This window comes from Onychomys torridus, chromosome 2 (genome assembly GCF_903995425.1).
Source record: "Onychomys torridus chromosome 2, mOncTor1.1, whole genome shotgun sequence".
Taxonomy (NCBI): Eukaryota; Metazoa; Chordata; class Mammalia; order Rodentia; family Cricetidae; genus Onychomys; species Onychomys torridus.
In genome coordinates this window covers 80,340,687-80,367,561 of record NC_050444.1, presented here as the reverse complement: position 1 = coordinate 80,367,561, position 26,875 = coordinate 80,340,687, and the positions used below count along the sequence as shown (strand labels likewise).

Below are 26,875 nucleotides of genomic sequence, written 5' to 3'. Positions count from 1 at the left end.
AACCTGGAAAGTCCTATGCAGAGGCTCGTCCAATGGGGATCCGGCTGTAAGCACACGGCCAACATCCACCACTCGATAAATGTTAATGACTGAATGAACGGAACCTGAACTCCCTGACTAAGTCTGGTTTCTCTCTTGTTCCCTTTGCCAGCTGACGTAAGCCTTTCTTCAAGGTGTGCAGCACACATATCAAAAGGCTCCTCTGCTTTTCACCCACTTCACGTTCAACGAGCCAACAGTAATTCAATCTTGCTGAAACAAGATGAACAATCAAATAAAGGAGAGGAAATGAAAATGGGTGCCATGAAGAGATCAGAGTTGGGACTGGGTCAATGGTAGGGTAAACATAACATAATAGTGGATAACACTGACGGATGATTAGTTGCAGGACCATCTACAATTTGTCCTCAACGTCATAGTAGATGACTCCTGGAAATGACTTGGGACTTCCTCCCCACTGATACACACTGCAGAACTGGATTTGTTTTCTCTTGCTGTGTCTGTGTGTGTGTGTGTGTGTTTTGTAGTGGTGCAGATGTGGATGTGGGCCGGTGCACAGGTTGAGGGATGTACTCATGCATATGTGAACCTACATATGAAGGCCACAGAGCAAACTCATTACCTTTTCTTCAGGATGATGTCCATCTTGCTTTTTAATAATTTAGGCCAGACAGCCCAGTGCTAAGACTCCAAGCACATACCACACTGCTGGCTTTCTGTTTAACTACGTTCCTGGAGGGCCTCACCACAGAGCTTTCTCCCTCATCCCCCCTCCCCTCCTGCATTTGATATACAACCCTGCTGGGTCAGAAAGCATTCTTCCTTTAGTGTTTTAAATTATATTTAATAATTTTAATGTGTACAGGTATTTTGCCTACATGCATGTCTGTGTACCTGAGGAGACCAGAAGAGAGCATTGGATCCCCTGGGACCAGAGTTACAGACAGCTGTGAGCTGCCATGTGGGTTATAGGACTCAAACTCGGGTCCTCAGGAAGGACAGTCAGTGCTCTTGACTGCTGCCCTGTCTCTCCAGTCCCGATTCTCATTTTCTCTCATCACCCATGTCTGGACAGTTAAGGTACCCCATCTACTGTACAATGCACTATTTCTACTCTCAGAGGCAATCAAGAGCAGGCAGGCAAAGAGCTGACTGATATGGTGGTTCATAATTCCAATCCCAGAACTTGAAAGGCTGAGGCAGAAGGATCACCTTAAATTCAAAGCCAGCATGAGCCACAGAGTGAGATGCTCTATGAAAAACAAAAACAAACAAACAAACAAAAAAGCCAAAAAAATCTCTTTAGTCATATAAGATATGTTCAGCTAGGGCCTGAGAGATGGCTTAGTGGGTAAATGGCACTTGCTGCCAAGTCTGGCAACCTGAGTTCAATCCCTGGGAGAAGAGAACAAATTCCCATAAGGACCTTCACCTACACACATATATACACACATCACACACAAAACAAAAGTAAAGAAAAATTTTTAATTACATTCACTGAAATTAGCAGAAATCACTTACAAAAACAGCTTTTGAACATTACAAATTTCATTAGGTTATCTGAACAACCTAATGAGGTAAGTGGTATTATTATTATCCCCTTTTTATTGATGGGACAGGCAGTAAGTGATGTTATCAAGATTCTCTTGGCAACCTCCAAAGCTCCATCCTGCAGTAGCTTGCCCAGCCTGCATTTACAGCCTTTAAGCAATCTCTCCAAGGCAAAGCTCCCAACATCACAGAGGCACTTCCTGCTTCGAGAGAGCACTGGGCATCAACCCACTTGGCTCCTGGCTGCACTGTCAATCACTGTGAACACATTCTCCTCCCTCATTTACTGCCACACCATAACCCCAGACAAATGGAAGCTGTCTGTCTGATTCACTAATACGCCCATAGCAAGACTTCTCTAGCCAGCCACATATTTAAACACAAACTTGGAAACAAAATGCTGTGTTTCTGTTTGTTGTCCATGAAGGAGCAAACAGGACAAGGTCAACACCTGAAAACACAGTCATCTATATACACTGGCTTAGGTGAGATGAAACTCTTCTTGGACCATTGCAGTGCACTGTAAGTATTCTCATAGTCTTGCACTCACACACTGTGTAGAGAGGGCCTGAGAGAGTCAGAATGGTGAAGAACAACACAACTGTGCCTGAAGGTGCAGGCACAGCCATTTGGTTCAAATCACCAACTGAGATGTGCTTAATAAGCTGCAGGTGCATGTTAGTGCCACAGTGACATACCTAGACCTCATCTGACCAACAAATAAAGTGCTATCTAGTCTAGAATGGTACAAAGATAAGCTCTGAGTTGTACAGAAACCCTTCAACAACATCTAAACTATATACCAGCTCTCCTAGCACACCGGGAGAGAATTTCAGGACAGCAGGAGAGTCGAGAAAACTCAACTCTCCAGCTTATTGTTGGGACAGGATTTCTTGCTGAGCCTGCAGCCAGCTATCTGTGCTAGCCCGGCTGACCTGTGAGGTCCTGGGATCCTCCTGTCTCCATCCTTACTGTGCTGGGGTTACAGCATGTGCCACCATGCCCAGCTTTTTTTTACAAGGGTACTGGGGAACCGAACTCATGTCCTCATGCTTGAGTAGCAAGCACTGTGCCCACTGAGTGTCGGAACACAGTCCAGGAATGGAATCATGCAAGGAGAATTCTGAGTGCTTGTGAAAACACTCCAAGACAAGTCTTGTGACCTCAGTTTCTTCAAAACAGAATTGTCCTTGGAATGCGTCTTCATGCTCCTCCCAGATGTGTCGGATAGGAGTGAGCTCACTTCAGATTACTCATTATTGCTTGCTGTCGTTATTCAATTAAATGTGGAAAAGCATCTTTTTTGCCACATGCAAATGTGAATGTAGGAAAAGCATCTTTTTTGCCACATGCAAATGTGAATGTAGACAGCTTGGACTCATGAGAACGTTACTCATGTGTCATGTGGTCTTTCTTAGCCCCGGAGTATAAACTGTCTCAGGCTCTGAATAAACTTGGCACTGCATGAGACTTTAGTCCACCTCATTTACGGGCTTCATCCTGTCAGGTCCCACTGCCTGGTAGTTAATGCCCGCAATCCTATCATTGAATAGGGTGAGGTAAAAGGATAGCTGTGAATTCAAGGCTATCCTGGACCAAGCTAAAGACCAGCCTGGGAAACAAAACCAGCTCCCAAGTGGTAGCTACTTAGGTGCTTTACATCACTTAGCGCATGCTCATTTACTGGGTCAACAAATGTGTAACCTAGGTTTTAGTCATGGATTGAAATTACATCAATAAACTGACTCAATAAAACCCTCTTCCTTAAGTAGTTTACAGCAATGGAAAACAGGTGCTAAACAAAATATCTGATGGTCTAAAAGCTGTTAAGCAAAATAAAGTAGGGTAGGAAGCGATAAAATGGGGCAAAGAAGGCACCAGTACACCACAGCAGTCTCCTTACCTCAGGGTGCACATTCCAAGAGAGCCCCAGCAAGTACTGAAAGGGAGTCCAGACCTGAGCCTTCGGAATGTTTTTCTCTAGACACACACAACATGGCAATTTAATCTACAGAGGGAGCACAGTAAGAGGTGAACAATCACTAGTACAAATGAGGCAATTACAACACACTGCTCTAATAAAATTGCCGGCATTGCTACCCTTGCACTTCGAGGCCTGTACTGTTGGAAAAAGAATAGTTCCAGTGTTTGAAGACTTGGCTCTCAGCTGGCAGGGTTTGGGGAGGTTCAGGAGGCACAGCTGGAGGAAGTGTGTTCCTGGAGGCAGCTTTGAGAGGTCAAAGACTCTGCTCCATTTCCCGCTCTCTCCTCTTCATGTTTAGCTTAGCAACTGAGGACGTGAGCACTCAGCTTCCTGCTCCAGCTGCCAAGACAGTGACTTATTGCCTCCGCTCTGCCCTCACCGGGTACTGTAAGCAGAAATAAACTCCTCCTTCCATAAGGACAAAACTAACGAAATCTAAATAAATAAATAAATAGATAGATAGATAGATAGATAGATGGTTACTTTATATAATAAAGAAAATAATTTTACATCTTAAGTAAAACAAGGGTTGGTGACTTAGATGGCTACTTAGTAGCCAATGAAAAGACAGTGTGTTTAGCACGGACATCCTGAGCCAGAGGTCATCCCTGAGGTGGACCAGACACTGCAGAAAGGTGCTGGATTTTAACATGCTCCTTTAGCTGGAGTGCAATTTAAAACCTTGGAAACTGTGAGTATCTGGAGCTTTCCACATAAGATGTTTGGACTACCACTGACCATGGGTAATGGGAAAAGAGAAGCCGTAAACTACTTGCTATCGGTTGTAAACTGTGGGGAGGCCCAAGGAAAGCTCAAATGATATAAACAGATTAAGCCCCAATGCCCTCTGGGACAGGAGGCTCTGCAGAGGGAACCCAAGTGTAAGAGGCCTGAGGCAAGGCAGGAAGAGGTGCGTGGAAGGTGGGGAAGCGGCTGAGAAGGATGGAAGACACCATGGGACGGGCTTACACGTCTCTCTCTCGTTTGAAGGACCCCTCCACTGCTGCTGTTACCTGAGGGAAAGTGGGGATGGCGGAGGCCAGAAGGCTGGCCAAGAGGATCCTGAAGTAATGAGGGTGCTCAGGCAAAAGATGAGGCTGCCTGGGCCAGGGCAGCTGCAGTGCAGAGTGTAAGGAAGTGACCAGATGCTGGATATACTTCCAGGATGAGAAAGAGAGAAGAGCTAAGGATAATCCTAAAACATTCCAAAGATTTTTAGTTTTTTGTTGGCCTCAGAAACCAAAAAAATATGAGGGCCAATCCTGATACAGGAAAGACTGGAGGAAGTTGTTTGCCCACTTCCCGGGTAAGTTGAGCCCGCAGGGAGATACAGGTCAGGGTGTCAGGAGTCAGTGAGAGGCATCCAGAATTAGGAGAGGGTTTGGGATGGTACTCCCCAGTGACAGGTGGTATTTGTAGCCATAAAGTGAGATGCAGGACACTTAGGGACACTATGCAGGTAAGAGGTGACAAGATTGAGTTCCAGAGCATCTTGGTGTTTCAAGGGAAACAAGGAGGAACCAGCAAAGGAAGCTGAGAACTGGCAGTCAGCTAGATACAAAAGGACCAGAGGAGCAGCATCCCAGAAGCCCAGGATCACCAGTTCCTGTCTGGGTCATGGAGGCGCATGGCCCACGCCGAGCAACAGGAATGCTTGGCTGAGTCCGGAGGGCGCAGAGGCAGGGACCCTGACACCAAGCTCTTTGAGCTGCATCCCGATGCTGAGTCCTGTCTTTTCTTCAGGTAAGGCCTCACTGTGTCACCAGGCTCGCTTCAAATTCACATGCTCCTGCCTCAGCCTCCCCAGGGATTACAGGCTTATACTACAATGCACCCCTGGGATCCCAATTTCTCGAGGTAGGGTCCAGGCAGCACCTAAGAGCTCCTCAGAGGCTGAGTGCCCCACTGAACCTCATAACCTGTTCTAAGACAGTGTTCCTACAGGAGGGGAAGGAGGGAGGGGAGGAGGAGGAGGGGGAGGGGAAGAAAGGAGGGGAGGGGGAAGGAGGGGGGAGGGGAAGGAGGGAGAGAGGGGAGGAAGAGAGGAGGGAAGGGGAGGGAGGGAGGGGAGGGAGAAGGATGGAGAGAGGGGAGGGAGAGGAGAGGGGAGGGAGGGAGGGGAGGGAGGGGGAAGGAGGGAGGGGGTTGGGAGAGGGAGGGAGGGAGGGGAGGGAGGGAGGGAGGAAGGAAGGAAGGAAGCCCGAGCAGCAGCAGCAGCAGCAGCAGCAGCATTTTAGCTGGTTTCAAGCTAATGATCCTCAGACCTCTGCCTTCCAACTACTCATATTATAGATGTGTGCCACCATACCCAGCATCCCATCCATATTTTGCCTTTTTTTTAGGAGGGGGGAAGGTTCAGGCAGGGTCCCTCTGTGTAACCCTGGCTGTCCTGGAACTTGTTTTGTAGCTCAGGCTGGCCTCGAACTCACAGAGATCCACCTGCCTCTGCCTCCCAAGTGCTGGGATTAAAGGCGTGCATCACCACTGCCTGGCCCATTCAAATTTTGATTTTTTTTTTTTTTATATACAACTCACCTAGGGGTCTGATCAAAATGCAGACACTGATTCTGCAGCTCTGGAATTCGGTCTGAGATTGGGAGATTTGAAATTTCCAACAATCCCCAGGTGGTGTTAGTGCTCCTAGTTTACATCTACAACTCCCTCACCCACCCATCCCAGCCCTGTGCTGTGTCTGTTCATCCTTTCGGTCAACAGCAATCTGAAGCTCCTACAGCACAGTGGGATGGGCTGCAGCCATATTTCCCTGCTCTTCTAATACACTGTCATATTCCTGGAAACAAGAATTCACTTCCCATGCCAGGCAGCTCGTGAGGAAAATCAGTTAGCAGCAGCATAGTTTGCTAAGGGGGGACAAGAGACAAACAAGTCCGTGACCAGAGAACGCCCGGCTGGCTAACAGATCATTCCTGAATCCACAGTGTCTACCCAGGTGGGAATGGCCATGCAAGGCAATCCTGGAGGAATGTGGAACCTGGCTAGTGCTCAGGACATGAGGGCCTGGCTGAAGGAAACAGAGAGTCATAGGTCTTGACGTGGATGTTGGCAGGAACAACAGAGATGAAGACAGACATGAAAGAACAGCGAAGCCCATGCAGGAAGGAGACTGTGGGAGACGGGGAGAGAGGTAGGTTTGAAATACTCCAGCACGGGGTGACTACGAGACACGAAAAGTGGAATCATCCAAAAACCTGGAAAGCCGAGGCAGAGATGCAGCTGAGAGAACCCTAAGCAGTTCTGCAGTATGAAAGGCCACCCAGAGAGAGGAACCAGGGCTGGGTAAGGCCACAGAGCTTAGACGGAAAAGGGCCAAATATGGAAGCAGTTCACTCAGTGAGTCTTCATTAAGCATTAGATGGAGAACGTGGCTGTGAAGGTCCGAACGGCAGCTCGGCTATGAGCTGCCTGGGTAACTCTGATAGATCAGTTTCCTCAACTGAGAAAGAAGAGCTTGGGGTAAAATGAGAGATGACGTCCACACTTCCTCAGCTCTAGTAGCCGGGATTTTACAGTGGAGAAAAAACTACTGAACCTCATGAGCCAGGCTGACTGGACAGGCCCTGGATGATGTGGGTGTGACACTGAACCAAAGGGAACCAGATGGTGAGGCAGATGGAAGTAGTACACAGAGACCACTCATCCAAGGGTCCATGGAGATGAGGAGCATAAGGCATCAGCCTCAGAAACAAGGCAGACGTACGCCATGAGTTTAAAGCCAAAAAAGCCAGTAACTGAGAGGAACAAAGTGATGTAAAAAGACACGGGAGGGGTTATCTGAAGACTACGCTCTACACAAGAGATGCAAGATGGCCAATTCAGGGCCATGCTCTATGGCAATGGGAAAGGACACTGAGTTGAACAAACCCAAGTTCAAATCCCAGCTCCACCCTCTCTCAGCTCTATAACTTGTTCAAGTTACTTCACCTCTCAATGCTTACTTTTCTGGTTGTCAGAAGAAATGGGACAGCAGCCATGCCAGAGTGCAGTTCACTGAAAAGACACCAGAGGGCACCCTCCCAAACTAGGGCTCCCTGAGTGTTAGCAATGGTTGCGGATGCACACCTGTGACCTCTGAGAGACAGAAAGGGGGATGAGAGAGCATACATTGGATGTCTGTGGTGATACTGTATTCCCCAAAATATTGTGCACCCTAATAAACTTATCTGGGGTCAGAGAAAAGAACAGCCACTGGACAAAGAGGCCAGAAAATGGTGGCACTCACACCTTTAATCCTAGCATTCCAAAGACAGAGATACAGATGGATCTCTGTGAGTTCAAAGCCACACTGGAAACAGCCAGGCATGGTGACACACGCCTTTAAAATCCCAGGAAGTGATGGCAGGAAGCAGAAAGGTATGCAAGGTGTGAGGACCAGGAACTAGAGCCTGTTTAAGCTTTCAGGCTTTTGAGCAGCAGTTCAGCTGAGATCCATTTTGGATGAGGACACAGAGGCTTCCAGTCTGAGGAAACAGGATCAGCTGAGGAAGTGGTGAGGTGAGGTGGCTGTGGCCTCTTCTGTTTCTCTGATCTTCCAGCGCTCACCCCTATACCTGGCTTCAGGTTTGTTTTTAGGAATAAGACCTCTAAAGATTCGTGTTACAGATGTCCCTGACGCACACGAGTCAGAAATAACAGGAAAGAGCAGAAGCAAGGCTAGGGAAATGAAGGACCACCAGGCACACATTAAACAAGGAAGGCTACAGCTGGGCCTTGGGGAGACTCCATTAAGTTCTCCTACAAACGGGGAATGCTACAGAAGGATTCTTGTGCCCCCCACTGTCAACCACGGTTGGGGAAATAAACGGCAGCAAGTCCAGCTGTCTCTCACACACACAGGAGAGAAGAAGGACAGACCCAGAGCACAGCACAGACTAGAGACTAACTGGACTGGGAAGCTAGGGTCCTCAAGGACACATGGGGCCTACGTCATGGACGTGCCATCTGTGCACCTGCACATGACCCTTGATGCCCTACTGTTACCAACCCAACCCATTTAATATTTTCAAATGTTTTCTGGCTGGGCAGTGGTTGTGCATGCTTTTGATCCCAGCACTCTGGAGGCAGAAGCAGGTGCATCTCAGTGAGTTCAAGGCCAGCCTGGTCCACAAAATGGGTTCCAGGACAGCCAGGATTGTTACACAGAGAAACCCTGTCTCGGAAACACCCTACCCCACAAAAAAGTTTTATGAGTGTGGGTATTCTGCCTCCTGCATGTATATAGGTGTGTCATGTGCATGCCTGGTACTGGCATAAGCCATTAGAGGGCCTGGTGCCACAAACATGTAATCCCAGTGATGAAGAAGTGGAGGCAGGAAGATGCCTGAGGCCACTAGCCAGCCACTCTAGTGGCCAATGAGGGACCATCTCAAAAAACACAAGCAGAGAGCTCCTAAGTGCAACACAGGAGACGCTGCTCTAACCTTCATACGTGCACACGAGGGAGGAGAGAGAGGGAGGGAGGGAGAGAGAGAGAGAGGGAGAGAGAGAAAGAGAGAGAACACGAATATCTAAGGGCTAAAAATTGGGTTGGGGGCTCTCATTATCAAGTCAGAAAGCAACCATCCAAACTCTCAGTAAAACTCCAAAACTGTCCATTAATTGAAATACAAAATGCAGTTGTTACCTGACTGGCCATCCAAGCCCCCCTCAGTCAACTGTGCTTCACTTTCAAAGTTCCCTAACTTTAAAAAAGAATCATTGTGTGCCCCCCCCCCCCCGCCAACCCCCCACCCCCACCCCTCCACCCCACCCCCACCCTCGGCACTGTGTGCATCTACAACATCAGCTTACACAGCAGTTTTTACGTGTCCTTCCTCCACCTGGGTGACTATCCTGTGAGGTCACATCTCTGAATCCCTCAGACACAGCACATGGTGGGCCTGTACAAAATTCTGAGGAACAAACCTGAAGCCGGCCTGCCCTTTACAACTGCTGACCAAAGTCATGGTGTGCGCAAGGTCTGCCTGGGCAGATGGTGCAGGAAAACGCCGCTGCAGATTCTCCAGCAGAATGCTGAGGGCAGCAGGACAAGCCTGCTCCTTAGCACACACCACTGCCCTCCCTCCCTCCCTCAGCTGTCCTGGGACGGTCTGGGCCTCTACTTCTGTAGTAAACCAGTTACTCTACATCCCTTGTTGTAACTGCAGGAAGATGCCGTTTGCTGGAATGTCTGAGACATAACCTGTGCTAAACCTGTGCATGGCATTTCCAGAATGTAAGGCTCTTCCCATGTGGGTGCAGCCCCTGCAGAGGCCAGAAAAGGGCTTCAGATCCCCTGAGACTGGAGTTACAGACAGTTGTGAACCTTCATGTGAGTACTGGTAACCACTGAGCCTTCTCTCCAGCCCAGCCCCATTCAATATAGCATTTTTCAAACCAGCCAAGAGGCAAAAAGCCACCCAAATGTCCCTTAGATAAATGGATACTCTTTATACAGTGGATATGTCCAACAGAATATTATTCAGCCTTAACAAAAAGGAAGTCTTGTCATATGTTACAACACGGATGATCCTTGAAGACATGATGCTAAGTAAAACAAGCCACAGGGTTGGGGATTTAGCTCAGTGGTAGAGAGCATAAGGCCCTGGGTTCGATCCTCAGCTCTGGGGCGGGGGAGGGACAAGCCACAAAGAGAAAAATACTATCTGATCACATCCTGGAAGAAATGTCTTAAGGAAACCTCACGAAAACAAAAGGAATGTGGGTCATGGGGGTGGGGTGAGTGAAGGAAGGGTACAGGTCACTTAGCAAGGGCAGTTTGTCTTCAATGTTCTGAAGATCCGCAAACAATGTGCCTGTATTTAGCACAACTGAACTGTCCGTGTACAAAGTGGCTGAAGATCGTGAGAAGAACCCAAGGCACTAGAGACCATCCTACTGTACGCTGAAAAGGAAGTGATTAGGTAGACATGTTGGGGAAACCCTGTAATCCCACTACTACAGAGGCTGAGGCAGAAGAACTGCCACGTTCAGGGTCAGCCTGGGCTACACAGTGAGTTCTAGCGAACTTAGTCAGAGTTGGTTTTGAAATTTAAAAAGGAAAAACAGAAGTAAAAAGAAGGCTGGAAATACAGCTCAAAGGCTGGAGTAATTACCTAGCATGGTGAGGTCATGCGTTCAATCCCTAGTATAGTTTTTAAAATGAATTAATTAGTTAATTTAATGTTAATGATTAAAATGACCATTGACATCAAATGTCAAAACTATTATAGAAAATTGGGTAGGTTACTTTTACTATCCTTTGGGGAAGAAAAAAAAGGGACATAGACCTAGGAAACAACCTAATGTCCATCAGCAGATGAAAGGATGAAAAAATGGGGCCTGTTTATAAAATGATTACAAAAAGACCAGAGCAATGCCAGGGGTACAGGGGTGGAGGAAAAGGGGGAATATCAGTCAAAAGAAAAACATCACCTGTTATGAGTAACTTGTAGAGACCTAATGTGCAACATGGTGACTCAGTTAAGAGAAAATATTTTGTACTTGAATGTCCTGAAATCTCAAATGTTCACACCCATTACACAAAAAAATGGTAACTAATCATGAAGGGATGGGTATTTTAAATAGCTTGACAATGGTGGTTATTTCGTGATCCATAAACATCACTGAACATCATGCTGCATGTCTTAAATATATTCAACTATTTGGCAGTCAGACTGTGAAGCCTGGGTCACAAGGGGACTGAGGAACAGATACATCTGACATGGGTGTCATGAGATACCCTTGAAAACATCAGAGTAAGTGACAGACGCTGGCTGCAAAGGCCCACATACCCTATGATGCTACCAACATGAAACATCTGTGTCACAAATCGACAGACTCAAGAATTTGTAGTTGCTAGGGGCTGGGAACAGGGAAAATAAAGAATGGCTGAGCATGGGCTCATGGGGTCTTCTGGGGTCATGAAAATGCTTTAGAATCAGGTAATAACTGTGTTTATGAAATCTCAGAATTATACTGAAAACTACTTTGGTGTATATTTTAAAAAGTTTATTTTTGTGGCCAGGCATAGTGCCATGTGTCCATAGTGCCAAATACCAGAGAATCTGAAGCAAGATGATCACTTGGCCCCAAAATTTCAAGGAAAGTCTGGGCAACATGTAAAACTCTACCTAAAAGTAAATAAATAGGGCCAGAGAGAGAGAGCTCAGTGGTTAAAAGCACCTATTGCTCTTACAGAAGACCTGGGTTTGGTTCCCAGCACTGTTGATGACTCACAACCTGCTGTAATTCCAGCTCCAGAGATTCAGAGCCCTCTTCTGACCTCCTGCATGAATGTGCTCATACCCCAACACAGACACACTTGCATACACATAAATAAAAAGAAATCTTTAGAAATAAATAAAATACTCAGGCATGAGCATAATGGTGCACGCGTTTATCCCAGGACTCAGGATGAGACATGTGGATCTCTGTGAATTTTGAGGACAGCCTGGTCTACATAGAGAGATCTGGTCTCAATACATACATACATACATACATACATACATACATACATACATACATACATAAATGAATTCTGTAGTATGTGAATATGTAACTTTTGGGGAAGGGTTCAAGACAAGGTTTCTCTGTGTAGCTTTGGAGTCTGTCCTGGAACTCGATTTGTAGACCAGGCTGGCCTCGAACTCACAGAGATCCGCCTGCCTTTGCCTCCCAAGTGCTGGGATCAAAGGCGTGCGCCACCACCGCCCAGCAAATATGTAACTTTTTTAAAAGCACATATGCCTTAGAAAGACTGTGCTTTAATTTCTGACCCATGTCTCCCAGCTATTAAAATAAGACCAACCATACTCTCAACTTCCTCCCCAGCCTCAGATGACTGGCCCAAGCTAAGCCAATCAGTGTATCAATCTCAAGGTCCACTTGATCTGGCATGTGACCCAAGCCAGGCAGCCTTGACATTTTCCATTCACTCTGGCTGTAGAGCTGTGGAATGCGTGGATGCAACAGCTGCCACATTTCCACACGGAAGAAACTGGTCTGAGAGACTGGCCTGTCCTCAGTGGCATTAAGAGGTTCCAGCTAAGACTGTCAACAGGCTCCCCTCCTTTTTTCTTGAGTTAATGGGAGCTGGATTCCCATTATTAGCAAAGAAAACTATCCAGCACATTCCCTGAGTCCAGTGAGGGGAGCCCTGTGGCACTGACCCTCGCCACCAACGGTCTGTCTCTAGCTCTAGGTTCCATACACGAGAGCCATGCTAGGCGCTGGATCACCAGGACCTTGCTTAAAACCACACACAGCCCGGCTCCTCCCCTTTCCTCTTCACTGGACTGGCCTCCCAACTGCTAGCTTTAACTTTCCACTACAGATCTCAACTGCGCGCACTTAGCTGCCTCTCCAGTCCCATCACCCACCAGCCCTTCCACAGCATTTCCCCAGTTGACACTTTGTGCCTGCAAATTTACATTTAGGACTTTCGGGTAGGGGGTGGACTGAGTTTCCCATTTATGTCCATTAGGAAATCACCTACTTAGTTCCTGACTCAAAAATCAGCTCCCTTGGTAGCAGCACCTCCTCTTCCCGTTACTCCTGTACATAAACTTCATAGTAACTATACTCAGTTCTGACGACAGTGCACTCTCCCATTCCGACCACTTCAGCAGCCTCTGGTCTAACTACCAACCCCAGCACCTGCATTTCTCAGCCTGCCTGTTTACCCAGATGAACCTGCTCTGTCTGTCTCCCACTAGGCAGTTTGAAAAGTGCTGTTAATTAATGCCCAAACTTACCACTTTCAGCCAGTGACTAATGATCACCCTATCTCTTCCCCTGCAGAGGCTCCCAGTGGGAGATAAAGCTCCAGCTAGGCTCCGGGAGACTAGCTTGGTAACATATTGTCCTCTGCCCTGAGGTCTCTGTCTCACTTCCCTGCCTCTCCAACTCTCAAATAAATTACAGACATCTTCTCTCAAGAATGGCCTGTGCCCGGCGGTCGTGGCGCACGCCTGTAATCCCAGCACTCGGGAGGCAGAGCCAGGCGGATCTCTGTGTTCGAGGCCAGCCTGGTCTACCAAGTGAGTTCCAGGAAAGGCGCAAAGCTACACAGAGAAACCTTGTCTCGAAAACAAACAAACAAAAAAAAGAATGGCCTGTAAGGCAACAACACACAACATTGGCATCCTTTAAATGAAATGTTTGGGTCCAATGTTTCAGATTTTGGTATATTTGCAAATACTTTACCAAGTTAGCATCCCTAAACCAAGCTTCTGAAATGTTCTTTTTTTTTTTAAAGACAGTCTCCCTTTGTAGTCTAGAATTCACTATGGAGACCAGAGTGAGTCAAACTAACAGTCTCCCATAATTTGTCTGTCTGTCTGTCTGTATGTGTCCCATGTGCGTATTGTATACTTTAAGGCCAAAAAGGGGCATCAGATCCCTGCAGTTATAGACAGTTGTGACACCATGTGGGTGCTCAGAACCAGACCTGGGTCTTGTGCTAGAGCAGCGAGTGATCCTGACTCTTGAGCCATTTCTGTAGGCCCCAATACAGGCATCTTAGAGGGGTGGGTTCATTTGCTTTGCATGGAATATATGTGCAGAAAAGGACCGGCTGAGGCAGCTGGTAACTCACTTTTAAATCCTTTAGGAATCTCCATACTGTTTGATTTTTTTTTCCTTGTTCTTTAAACTCCAGGACAATTTTACTCAGAGTTTAAAAGAAAAACCTGCGGAACAGGCAAACTGTAAATCTCAGCAGCTGCTATGAGGAGAATAGAGCAGAGAAGGAAAACAGAAGAAAGCCTCTGCACTGAAACAAGCCTGGCGATCAGACACTCGGTGGACAAGCGGCCCCCAGGAGAAGGCTGCTTCAGGGACAGAGTAAGCGGCCCAAGGTGTCAGAAAGACACACTACGCTTCTGGCCAGCGTCTGAAAGGAGACAGAAACAAGAGAAGTTGTGCTTCTCTGACCCAGGCCCAGCAGAAACACACGGTGGCTTGCAGGGACTCCTGCCACACTGTCTTCTCCCGTAGTGGCTCTGCTGACCTCCACTGACCTCTGCAGATACCCACCCCGTCTTCCTGCCTTACCTCCTGCTCTCCCATCTCTGAGTCAGTAATAACAAACAACAACGGTTCTCCAAGCCCGCTCTCCCTTCGCTCCTTCCTTCTTATTTTTGTGCTCTTTTGCAATGCGAGGGAATGAACCTAGGACTAACACGCGCTGGTGCTGGGCCTCTGAGCTGCATCTCCAACACCTCTACTTGCTTCCTTTATTTGTTTATTATTGCTTATTTATGACAAGGTATCACGTAGCCCAGGCTGGCCTCAAGCTCTATGTAGTTGAGGCTGCCCCTGAACTTCTGATCCTGCTGTCTCTACACCCAGAGTGCTTGGATTACAGTGGCGCACCACCACCCACGGTTTATACGGTGATTCAAGCCAAGGACTTCCTGCACGTTAGGCAAGCGCTGGGCCTACTGAGTGGCAGGCATCCTCCTCACCCCATCTACTTTAGATAATGAGGCCCACCTCAACAAAGGCCGCAACACTGTCTCCTTGCTTTATTCTACTTACATCTTTCCCCATGGTCCAGAGGACAGAGGCACCTGGGCAACATCCCCGACGTAATTCTTGGGTGCTAGGTTGTATGTTATTTCCACAGTAGGCTCCTGATGGCCGAGGCTGACCTCCAGCTTCAGTATGCTCCCTCACTTTCTTCCTTTCCTCTCCCTTCCTATTCTGTTGATGATCCCAACCACAGCTGAGATGCCACAGGGCAGAACTTTCCAGGAAATGATACAGTCTGAATGAGCAGCTCTCCTTTCTTCCCATTTCAGTGGAGGAGTTCATGTGGCAAATCCTGGGGCAGTCCACTCTTGGAGAGATTCTCTTCCTCCCCCATAGTCTCAATCGGATTTGTCTCCCCAACCTCCAAAGTCCACATGTTGAGAACTCCACCTCCAGACTGGTAGTACTGAGAGACGGTAAGAACTTGAAGAGCCAGGCGGTGGCGGCACACACCTTTAATCCCAGCATTCGGGAGGCAGAGGCAGGGGGAGCTCTGAGTTCAAGGCTAACCTGGTCTACAGAGTGAGTTCCAGGACAGCCAGGGCTATAAAGAGAAACCCTGTCCCCCCCAAAACAAAACAAAACAAAACAAAACACAAAACTAATTAATTAACTAATTAAAAAAAAGAGGGTGATTGGGAAAGACTCCCGCCTTTGGAAAAATTTCAGAATTCTAGTTTGTGTTTTCTGAGTCCTGCAGAGTAAGATGATAGAGGCATTGTGCCCTTGAACCTCCAAAACTTCAGTAAATGTGCGTGTGCACTTGAGTGAGTGAGTGAGTGTGTGTGTGTGTGTGTGTGTGTGTGTGTGTGTGTTGGTTGTTGATTCCCCAGAGCTTTGCATACTGCATGTATGCAATCTACCACTGGGCTACACTCTCAGCTTAAATCTTTCCTGATGAAAGAATTCCCAGTTGACCCTGGGAATTCCACTGTAGTCATACAAAGCTGGCAGCGCACACACCCAACTGGCTCGTTCCCATCTACATCTGAACAAGCTCAAAGTAAGTCAAGAACATCTTTCCATGGTGGTCTGTCCCTGCATCTCATACTTAATGTTTATGTGCATATGGATATGGATATATATATATGTGTGTATGTGTATGTATTATGTATTTTTGTTACTGTTCTTTGGAAACCAATTTAGAAGGAAGGCATGCTGCTGTCTTCCCTACTTGTAACCTCTGGCTTACTCCTCAGCTTCTTGTTATCTGGTTTGTGACTTTGCTATTCAGGGTCCTCCATGACTTCCTTGTTGCTAAATCCAGTAAATACTTCCCGCTCTTTATCTCACTTGGCCCTTTGCAGGTACCACCTACCGAGAGCCCCTGAGCTCAAAGCCCTGGCCCTTGGCTTCCTGTGTTAGTGTGCTCTGGAGCCAGGTGCTTGCTCTGACTCTCAGCTCCACTAACTAAAAAGGGTCGCAGAGAGACCTCCATCCCAGGGTTGATGTGAGACCAAGGGAATTCACAGTGTGCTAAGGTAGTTTTTCTTAATCCTTAATATGTTCCCCTATGTTTTCTTTCCACATTTTTGTATATTTGCTGTGATTTCTGTATCTGCTGTGGTCCAAATGAAAAGCAAGAACTACTAAGGTACTTAATCTGAGGGACTGTAGGACAGGGAAGTAGTTGTCTAGGTAATGAGAAAGAAACCTGAGGAGCCAAGCAGGGCATGGTGAGGTCATCGGCAGCAGAGGCAGGAAGTTCCCATCATCCTCAGGACTAGAGGGTCAGTGGAGAAGCTGATCTTAGTAGAAACCAGTCAGTTTCTGCCTAACTAGGCAGCACGGCTGTGCCTCTACACCTGGGGCCACAAAAGAAGCTCTGGATAGCAGCCTAGCCAGCTTCACTCTGAAGAAAAGGAGGAGAGGGACAGGGGGAGAGACCTGACCTCTGTCTTCATCCTGCATTCTGGTCTCTCATCAATGTCTTCTACTGCCAAAATATAGTCCTCAGTGGGCAGGTGATGTGGGGGAGCCCACCAGTCTTTCCTGAGATTTGTTACATACAGAGGAAAATACCTTTCTAGTAGGTTGGGAGCAATTGTTTCTCATAATGCACAGAGTGCCTGCCTAAAAATGAGGCCAAGCCAGGTATGGTGGCACACACCTTTAATCCCAACATTCTGGAGGCAGAGGCAGGCAGAGCTCTGTGAGTTCAAGACCAGCCTGACCAACAAAGTGAGTTCTAGGATAAACAGAGCTACATAGTGAGACCCTACCTCAAAATAAAGTCAGACAGGAGTAAACTAGAAAAGGGGGACAAGACACTTTGAATTCTAGAGCCAGCTGGGCCAGCAGCTAGCATGACTTCCTGGTTCTAGGAACCAGTTTCCTTCTGCTGGTACTGCTTTACATGAACCTGAAAAAAAAAAAATCACCTGAAAACACGAAGTGAGAACTGAGTTTCACTTGGGGAGTGTCAACAAGGTAGTGAGCGCTTCTCATTGGTCAGTCCCCTTACTGAGGTATTTGCAAGTTTGTCTGCCAGTGGGCCTAGGTGGCAGGGGCTGTGTGCTCATCGGGCCCTTGAGCTCAAGGGGGCTTTCTGGGGTGAGGTGGGGTGTGAGGGAGTGGCCAGGAAAGCCCTCAAGGTGGAGAAGAACTGTGCTCGCAGGAGATGACTGAGCGAGAGTCAAAAACAAGCAAATGGCCTTTGAGCACCTTCAGGTGGGGAAGGTCAAAGAGGACACGGGTGGGAAGGGCCCAGCCCCTCTCAGTGCAGCGATCCGAAGGTTCGAGGGTCCATTTGCTCCTTTTAATTTGTTTGTCTTTGGTAAGTATTAGCCAGTGCTACTGGGTTACTGAGTCAGAGAATTTGCACTCTGTGGATGGGAAGAGGAGAGTCTGGCAATGGAAGGTCAGAGAGGAAGGAGTTTGGCCGAGACTGGAGCTGTTGCCTGGGGGGAAGGATTAGGAAGGACTCTAGTTGGTGGAGTACAGACTGGCCTCGCAGTCCAGGGGACTGGGGATGATCTGTACCTTCCCTGAGGATTCAAACAGGAGGCGAAGGTGCTAGTGACTGTGTAGATGACTAGAATGTGGTGTCATGAGTTCCTTAAGGACAGAGGTTGTCCAAAGGTCACGACTGAAAACCTGCTCCAATGAACGCTGCCCTGGGAAACTTCATGTAGATGAGCAATCGCCCTAGTCTAAGTGGAATTGAGAGTACAGGATGAAGAAGCTGGGGTTCTGGGTTAGCCTGGGCTACACAGCAAGTACCAAACCAGCCAGGGCTGCACAGCAAGAAAGAAAAAAGAACTTAGGCCAGACGGCACTGACAATAAGTGATGGCAAGACGCCACAGTGGCCTGGGAATTGAGGGCTAGGGGAGGCTGTAGGAAAGACAGATGTCCATGACAGACAAGAACTTCTCAAAGCAAAGGAAGGACATAAGACAACAGACGCCAAGGAACATTGGTGGTTCCTTGGCGTCTGTTGTCTTATGTCCTTCCTTTGAGCACTGACACTTACTAACTACAGAGCCCTTCATCCAGACCACCAGAGCGGCCAATAAGAATTATGACATTTGTGTGGGTTCTCCTGTGTGCAGAGGGGCAGAGTGGGGAGCCAGGGCTATTCAGGGAAGGTTTCAGGGGTCCTGGTTGAGAACTGACAGAGACCAGACAGCATGTGGCACATCTGGGTAGCCAAGTGCAGGGACTTCCAAACCCTTACCTCTGCAGCCATGTACCCGGCTCTGTGCTTGATGCTTCAGAATAGACGAAGACAAGCAGAGGTCTGCCTCTGGAGTGTTCACTGTCCAGTGAGAATGAGACACATCAACAGATGGATCCAGTGGATGTGACAAGCACTTAACAGCTAAGCTTTGTGGCCTGGGACAAATTTCTTTATGTTAAAATGCCTCCATTTCCCCATCTAAATTTTGTTACAGGAATGTTCTAAGGTGTGTGTGTGTGTGTGTGTGTGTGTGTGTGTGTGTGTGTGTGTTCTATGGTGTGGAGGTCGAAGGACAACTTTCAGGAGTTGTTTCTCTCCTCCCCCATGCTGAGGTGGGGCCTCTATTGTGGCTGCCACTCTTTGCAGTCCAGGCTAGCTGACCTTCCAGCTTCCGGGCTGTTCTCCGGTCACCTCTGCCTCCTATGTCGCTGGAGGGCTGCTGGGATTACATCTGACTTTTGTGTGGTGAAGGGACTGAACTAAGGTCACCAGGCTTGCTCAGCAACTACATTTGCTGGATGTGCTGTCTCACTCCACTGTTCTCACTTCAAGGGGGTGTTCAGCAGCTTCTACAGCACAGTAGCCACCGTACGTTGAACACCCCTAACCTGAAACTCTGAAATTCTAAACGCTAGGAGATGCAAAATCACCCAACATCTGAGAGGGTTAGCCAGTACACTCTGTAAAGTTTTGGAGCAAAGCCAGGCATGATGGTGAACACCTTTGATTCCAACATAACTAAAAAAAAAAATGAATCAAATGTGGTACCAGATGACTTCAATCCCAGTACTCGGGAGACAGAGGCAGGCAGAACTCTGTGAGTTTGAGGCCAGCCTGGTCTACAGAGGGAATTCCAGGACAGCCAGGGCTACACAGAGAAGCCCTGTCTCAGGGGTGAAAAAAGAAGAAAAAAGCTAGTGGAGAGCAAGCCACAAGGCTAGAACAGATGCATCACTCCTCCCTGGTTTCTGTTTGAGACGAGAATATGATCTTACTCTTCACAGTGTGCCGGCACACTTTTAGATACACTTAATCTGTATATTCCACTTTCAAAAGTCCCACAATCCAAAGGTAACTGGATTCTAGCTCTGCCTCATCAGGCACAAACACAGGTGTGGGTGTCTGACCCAATTCCAACCAAGACATCAGCCAGAGCTTTGTCCAAACTATCGGGTAGACGTGCCCTTCTGCTTGTTGCAAGCGACAGATTCCTAACATCAGCACCAGCTATTCTAGCCATACCTGAAGCCAAATTATCTGGGTCTTTTCAGTAATGAAGCTTGGACATTTTCCTATGGCCAGCTTGCTTTTTTAAGTTGTATGTCCTTTTAAAAGAATATTAACTAGGGGCCAAGAAAATGGCTCTGCAAGCTGACTAAACCCTCAGGAACCCACTTAAGAAAGCCCAATGGTGTGCGGCTCTAACGGCAGCACTCCCGCCTCCAGACGGGATGGAGACAGGAGACAGCCCAGAAGCTCACAGGCCGGCCGGCCTGGATCAAGTAGCACCCTAGAAACAAGAAACCCTGTCTCAACTAGTCAAGGGAGAACGGACTCAAACAAGTTGTTCTTTGATGCACACACACACACACACACACACACACACACACACACACACACGGATGGGGGGAAGAAGACTAATAATAGCCAGGTGTGACAGCCACATCTTTAATCCCAAGGAACCAGAGGCAGGCATATCTCTGAGTTCAAGGCCAGCCAGGTAGATCTACATAGCAAGATCTGTCTGTCTCAAAAAAAAAAAAAAAAAGTACATGTTGTGTGTGCAACAGTATTTGGAGGCCAGAGGTCAACAGCAAGTGTCCTCAATCGTGCCGACCCCTCCCTTTTCTGTGGCCTCTAGATCCACCGGTCTCTGCCTCCAGAGCGATGCGACTGAAGGTGAGCCCCAACACATGTAGCAAGCTCCATCTCACTTTTTGAGACAGTCTCTGGCTGAGCCTAAAGTTCACCGGTTCGGCTAGGCTGACTGTGTCCCAGAGACACTCCTGTCCTGCTCCCAGTTCCTGATGTGTGCGACTGTGCTTTACATGGGGGCAGGGGACCCAAATTCCAGTCCTCGTGCTCACACAGCAGGCACTTTAGGACCAGAGCCATCTCCCCAACCTCCATGCCCTTGCTTTTCTAAAGACAGGCTGGCCTTGAACTCTCTGTATAGCTGAGAGCTTACACTCCTGATTCTTCTGCCTCTCCTCCCAGTGGATTACAGGTGTGTGCCACCATCATGCCCTGCTCATGTTTGCTGGGGACCGTGAACTCCAGGCCTAGGACATGCACTCAAGCAACTGAGCAACATCCCCACTCTGCTCCCGGGGGCACTCTTCATCCTTTTTGTTCATTCAGAAAATATCTGAGGGGGTCAGACACTGTTCTGGGAACACAAGATTATTCACTAAACCAGCAAGACCCCCGTTCTCCAAGTACACACTGTGTTATGCAGCAGATGCTCCGGACGGAAGAAAGCAGGGTGGGAAGGGGACTTCAGGACCACCGGCTATTGGGAACGGGACTTGGGTAGGACTTTCTGAGAATCTGAGGCTGGAATAGACTTCAGGAAAGGAGGGAGGTGACAAGTGGTTGTCTGCAATAAATGTAAGGTAGAGGGCACAGTGGAGCAGAGGCCTAAAGAAGGCAGGGTGAGTCAGGGAACAGCCTGGAGGGGTCAGGGGAAGGGTCAGACTACATTGGCCTGGAAGGACCCCTGAGAACACTGGCCTTTACTTTGAGTGCCGGGGGGACATTCCAGGGTCTTGATTAGAAAGAAGCCAAAGTTGGACTCCCAGGCTGCTGAGCTGAAAATCCGCTTATTTGATCCACTATATTAGCTAGCTTTCTTTAAAATACGTATTTATTATTATTATTAGTTGTTTTTGTTGTGTTTTGTTTTAAGACAGGGTCTCCTGAATGTTCTATCCTAGGATTCATTCTATAGCATTGGGTTTAAAGGTTAAAGGTTTAAAGGGGGGAAGAAAAGGAATCAAAGATGAAAGAGGAAGATCTGGATTCCCACACCCAGTGAATGAAATGTAACTGGAAGAAACACCTTGGGGGCAGGAAGGGTCAGGAAGTAGGTTGTGAAGAGGGTGGGATGTGGTGAGAAGTGTAAGCCAAGTGGGGGTTGAAAGGGGTTAAGTGTTCAGTTCCAGAATGCACACTCAAGTAAGCGGCCGAGTCACAGAAGAAACTGCTCAGAATACGGGGACGAAAGTGAAAAAGAAGAGAAACAGGTCAAGTTTATTTATTTACATTTTTGGCAGAAGAAAAAAAATCAAGTGGTATAAGGCCCAGGGGTTTAGCTAGCATCAGAAGAATTCATCCATCTGGCCCTTGGTAGACAATAATTCTTCCCACTGCACCACAATTTGGACAATGTGAGAAGCTGATAATGGAGCATTCTCCACGTTCTTTCCTACCCCAGAACCAAAAAGGCCATTCAGAAGTGTCAGCTAGACTGATGATGACACCATCTGAAGCCAGAGAAAGCAACTAGCGGCTCTACAACAACCCGGTCCTCTGCACAGTAACCTGGCACTGTGTTCAGCCTGTCAAAACCTTCATGCCCCTTACCCAGAACCAACCCTAAATCCTTGCCATCTAGGATGAAAATCCCAACGGCTAAGGAGGCAGGGGAAAGGCCTCTTCTCACAAGACTGATCACCTGACTTACCTCCAGCAACACGCATGCTACCCAGACAAGGCAGGCATGGGCAAGGGCAGCTTGCCTTCCACAGCCCTCACTTCTGGGGCTTGCTAGCTTCTCTTTACAAACACTTGGGGGTGGGGTGGGGTGGAGGAGTTCGAGAGATGGCTCATCAGTTAAGAGTGCTTCCTACTCTTCCAGAGCATCTGAGTTCACTTACCAGCGCCCCTGTCAGGAGGTCAGAGCCTGTAATTCCAGCTCCAGGCAAACCAACACCCTCTTCTGGCCTCTGAGGGGACCTGCACACACACAGCATCCATTCACACAGAAACACACACACACACACACACACACACACTCATACTAAATCTCTTTTTAAAAAAATGTATGAGAATACAGGTATGCCAAGATAAGAGAATATTACTCCCAATCAGAAAAATCTCTACCATGCTTAGCCTCTAAGGAAAAGTGGCTGATTGTAAATCAGGCCCTTGAGACTTGTGTCATTTAGATGCTCCCCACAGTTGTTAGGATACTTATTAAATGTTGAATAATTAATAACAGTGCCTTCAAGACTCTTTCAAAGAAAAGATCCTGTGGAGGAAACCATCCATAATTAGACATGGGCCTCACTTCCTGCCAACCAGCCAGATCTTAGTGGAACAGGGAACTTACCTTCCCAGAGTACTTATTAGTAAAATGGCTCCACTTCTAATTAATTATCCAAGAGCGGAGCATAAGCGAATATTTAAAATAACAGTCTGTGAAGCAAGGGATATAGCTCAGTGGTAGAGCACTTGGCATGGGTTCATCCCGTAGTAGCACACAACACACACACTGTAGAAGCCAGGGTCCAAGATGGTCACAAGGATCTCCATTTCCTAGTGTTCTCTAGGATTCACATCCTCTACCCATGTACCAGTGTCCCTCTATGACCAATAGAATACAGCAGAGGTATGTCACTTTGGGGATCAGTTTACATAGGGCTGGCTGGAGTCTTGGGCTGTCTTGAATCACTTTCTCTGGCAGAAACCAGCTACTATGTTGTAGACTCTGAAGAACCTCATGAATGAGCCTAGAAGGGAGGTTAGAACCCTCCCAATCCAGCCTTCAGATGATGGCAGCCTCCTAAAGGTCTGACCCAGAACCACCCAGGTTCCTGACCCATAGACAATACTTTCAGATGCTAAATTCTGGGATAATTTGTTACACAATAGTAAGAAAATAATTCCATTTCCTACACAGAACCAAGACAACAATTGAAGGTTTAACCTTAGTTCTCATTCGATTTCCATTAAAAATCAACTTCTCTGCTAATAAAAAAAAAATGTATTATTCAGGCATTCAACAATCACTTTTTGAATGTCAAACATAAGCTAAGGGTTTGCAAGCTTCCTGTTTTCATATAATCTAAAATCTATAAAAAGCAATAACGACAGAGGTACAGGGGTGCATGCAAGAACACAATTTGAGCTGTTCAATCCATCGATTTCATTAGCTTATGCTTTAGAAATGTCTATCACTCCCTGGTCATTCTGAGGGCTCGAGGCCATCAAATCATACTCTCCCATGGGCATTGTCAGTTACCCTTGCATATGGCCTCCGACCTAAGGGGTGAAGAAAAGTTAAGTCTCTCGATTCCGTTAATACTGGGGGAAGCAGGAACTCATCTAGTATTTTAGCAGGAGGGAGAAACCCTGATCTCAAGTGCTAAGAACAACTGGAATGTTTACAACTCATGACTAAAAGGCAGCAAGAGTGCAGGTCACTGCTCAAAATCCTGGGCACAGCTGAAATGGCGATGGGGGCGGGGGAGGTGCTGTCTCTTCCTCCTCACTGGACTTTGCTATCTCTCAAAGCAGCAGGAGGGTAGAACAACCAAGAGCCTCCTTATGCACAAAGAAGGCCAGAGGGCAAGCTTGCTTTCCGCCAACCACAAAACCTGCCACGGCCAAACCTAACCAATGTGGTCCGCTCCAGGAGGTGAATGAAGCCCCAGACAGAAAACCACAGCAAGACTCTCCTCCCGCCGCCGCTGAGGTCGGAGTCAGGTGACTCCTCGGGGCAAACAGCAAACCTAAACAAAGATCACTCCCCACATGACCGACTGGGGAGAAGAAGAGCAAGGCTGCGCGGTCCCACCCCAGAAAGCCATTAGCCATTAATTATTGCTTCTTTGCAGTACTGAGAAGCTGGAGGCGCCAACAAGTTATTCCTATTCCGCAGACCTCTTCAAGGAACGTACCTAGAGGAGTGAGAGAGCCCCCACCCCTTCCCAGGACACAAGGGCCAAGCACCGCAGCACAAACCCCGGGCCCCCACTTGCACGCTGCAACCTGAACCCCTCCCTACCAGCTGTCACCCGCGCTCTGGGCCAGTCTCAGCCAGAGAAACACATGCCCTGAGGCCACTCAGCCCGCAGCTGCGACCCCGCGGGGGCAGCAAGAGGACACGCTTTGGCCAAGGGATCTAGGGGCCAGAGCATGCCTGATCCCTGGGAAAGGGGCGCCAGGGGGAGCGCGGCCGGGTGGCAGGGGTGGCCCTAGATCCATCATCCTTCCTCTCTCCGCTCCAGGAGTCCCCAGACGCGAGCACCCACCTTGTCACCGAAGCTGCGGGCCATCAGTAGGTCCGGGCTGGGCGTGCTGTCTCCTCCCACGGCCTCCTCGCTGCTGGAGCCGGCCAGCGGATGCGGCATGTCGCGCAGGGAGTGGGGCCCCGTGGACGGCAGGGCCTTGGGGGGCCCGCCCGCCATGGCGCGCAGCGCTCGGGACCCGCCGCCGCCGCCGCCGCTTCCCCCGCCCCGCAGCGCTCGGGCCCCACTCGGCCTGAGGCCCTGCACCAGCCGGTGGGGGCCGCCGCCACCGCCGCCCGATGCTTCTCCTGCCCGCAAGGCTGGGCTTTCCCTAGAGGCACACCGCAGCTCCGCGCGCTGAGCCGCCGCGATCCCCGGCACCTCCGGCCCCGCGCCCAGCAAGCAGCGCCACGCCGCCCACGGCTCGCAGCCCCGCCCCCGCGGAGCCTCGCCCGCAGGGAGGGGAAGCCGGGAGGCCGGGAGGGGCGTGGCTTCAGGCAGGAGGCGTCCCGCCCCGCCCACCTCCCGGCAGGAAGTGCGCCCACCGGCAGCTGCGCTGCGGGCTTAAAGGCTAAGGGTCTCGGGAGGCACCCATCCGCCTGAGTCAGGGTCTTCCAGCCTCACCGCGCTCGCAGAAAGCAGCCAAAATAGAAATGTGGGGCATAGCTTAGTAACGTAGAGAGTTACGTGGCTCCGAGGGTCTAGAGAACACCGAGTAGAGAAAACTAGAAGGACATTGAAAGAGGCAGTGTGGGATGTCTTCAGATCCACGCTGACGTCCCCCGTACGGTCTGGCTTCTGCAGCTAAGCAGGGTTTATGTAAGGCGAAACCTCAGAAGCATGAGCATCCGTAAATAGCGTGTGCTACAAATGAGTTATGGCCCCTACGCGCACACGTAGTCCACCAGTCTTCTGCAAGAACCGTGAGGTTAGAGTTATTTTTCAAACATTGATGCTCCAGCCAAGCTGGATTCTCGACTTTTATATTTGTTGGCGTGGTGGAGATGGCCGAGGCATTACTTCCAGCTCTTTAAAGAATACCTTCATCCCTTTTTTCCTGTCAGGGGAGCTTCTGTTTCTAAGGCCAAGTTAGAGGGTCATCTGCCCATCTAGCAAAGCCTTAAGTATTGTGTGTGGCTCACTATGAGAAACACGTTTGTTTTTTTTTTCCAAACCTCAAACTTCTTAGGTTTGTCCAGTTTTGCCTGCTAAAATAAAAATAAAAATAAAATGGTGACAAGTCTTGGCATTGGGATTCACAAAGGGCTCTCTCTGTCACACTTTCTCTGAAACAAAAAGTGGAGAATGCAGAGTTGAATCCAACCCCAAATAACGACGACAGTCTCTTTTAACTTCGGTTGGCTCCTTTTCTTCGGGCATAGTCCGAAGAGTTGGACCTTTGGTACTGTTGTGATTGACTTTCGTCTCCTTTGGAGTGGTCCGCCTGGATGGAGGAAAATAAGATTGAAAGGCCGCTAACAACATTTTAAATGCGTCTGTCTCATGTGAGTGCTGAGGTCTGATGCTCTGAGTTGGCAAAATTGTCGATCCATTTACATTTAGGAGCCGTCTAAAACTATTACATGCCCTATTATCTTCACTAAAACAGATAATACAAATACAACTAGAAACGACTGCTGTATGGATATCTAACAGGTTTTCTTCTTGACTATTGTTATTTATTTTAACAACTGGGCCACGTTAACATAATGGAGCTCTTAAGATTCCTTAGAAGTGGGGCTGGAGAGATGACTCCGTGGTTTGCACTGACTGCTCTTATAGAAGACCCAGGTTCAACAGCATCCATAAAACAATAATAAATATCAAAAGAAAATTCCATAGAAGAGCCAAATTATATGGCTCAGTAGGTAAAAGAACCTACCACCCATGCCTA

At 48.3% G+C, this 26,875-nt stretch overlaps 1 protein-coding gene across 1 annotated transcript in view; it reads right to left on the bottom strand.

Moving 5' to 3' along the window:
* Positions 1-25,728, bottom strand: part of Snx30 (sorting nexin family member 30) — a 107,163-nt gene extending 81,435 nt beyond the window's left edge. The window contains exon 1 of the mRNA XM_036177488.1: positions 25,006-25,728. Coding sequence (XP_036033381.1) covers positions 25,006-25,161 — 156 coding nt within the window. The 5' untranslated portion in view covers positions 25,162-25,728. The remainder of the gene's footprint in view (positions 1-25,005) is intronic.
* Between the last annotated feature and the right edge of the window lie 1,147 nt (positions 25,729-26,875).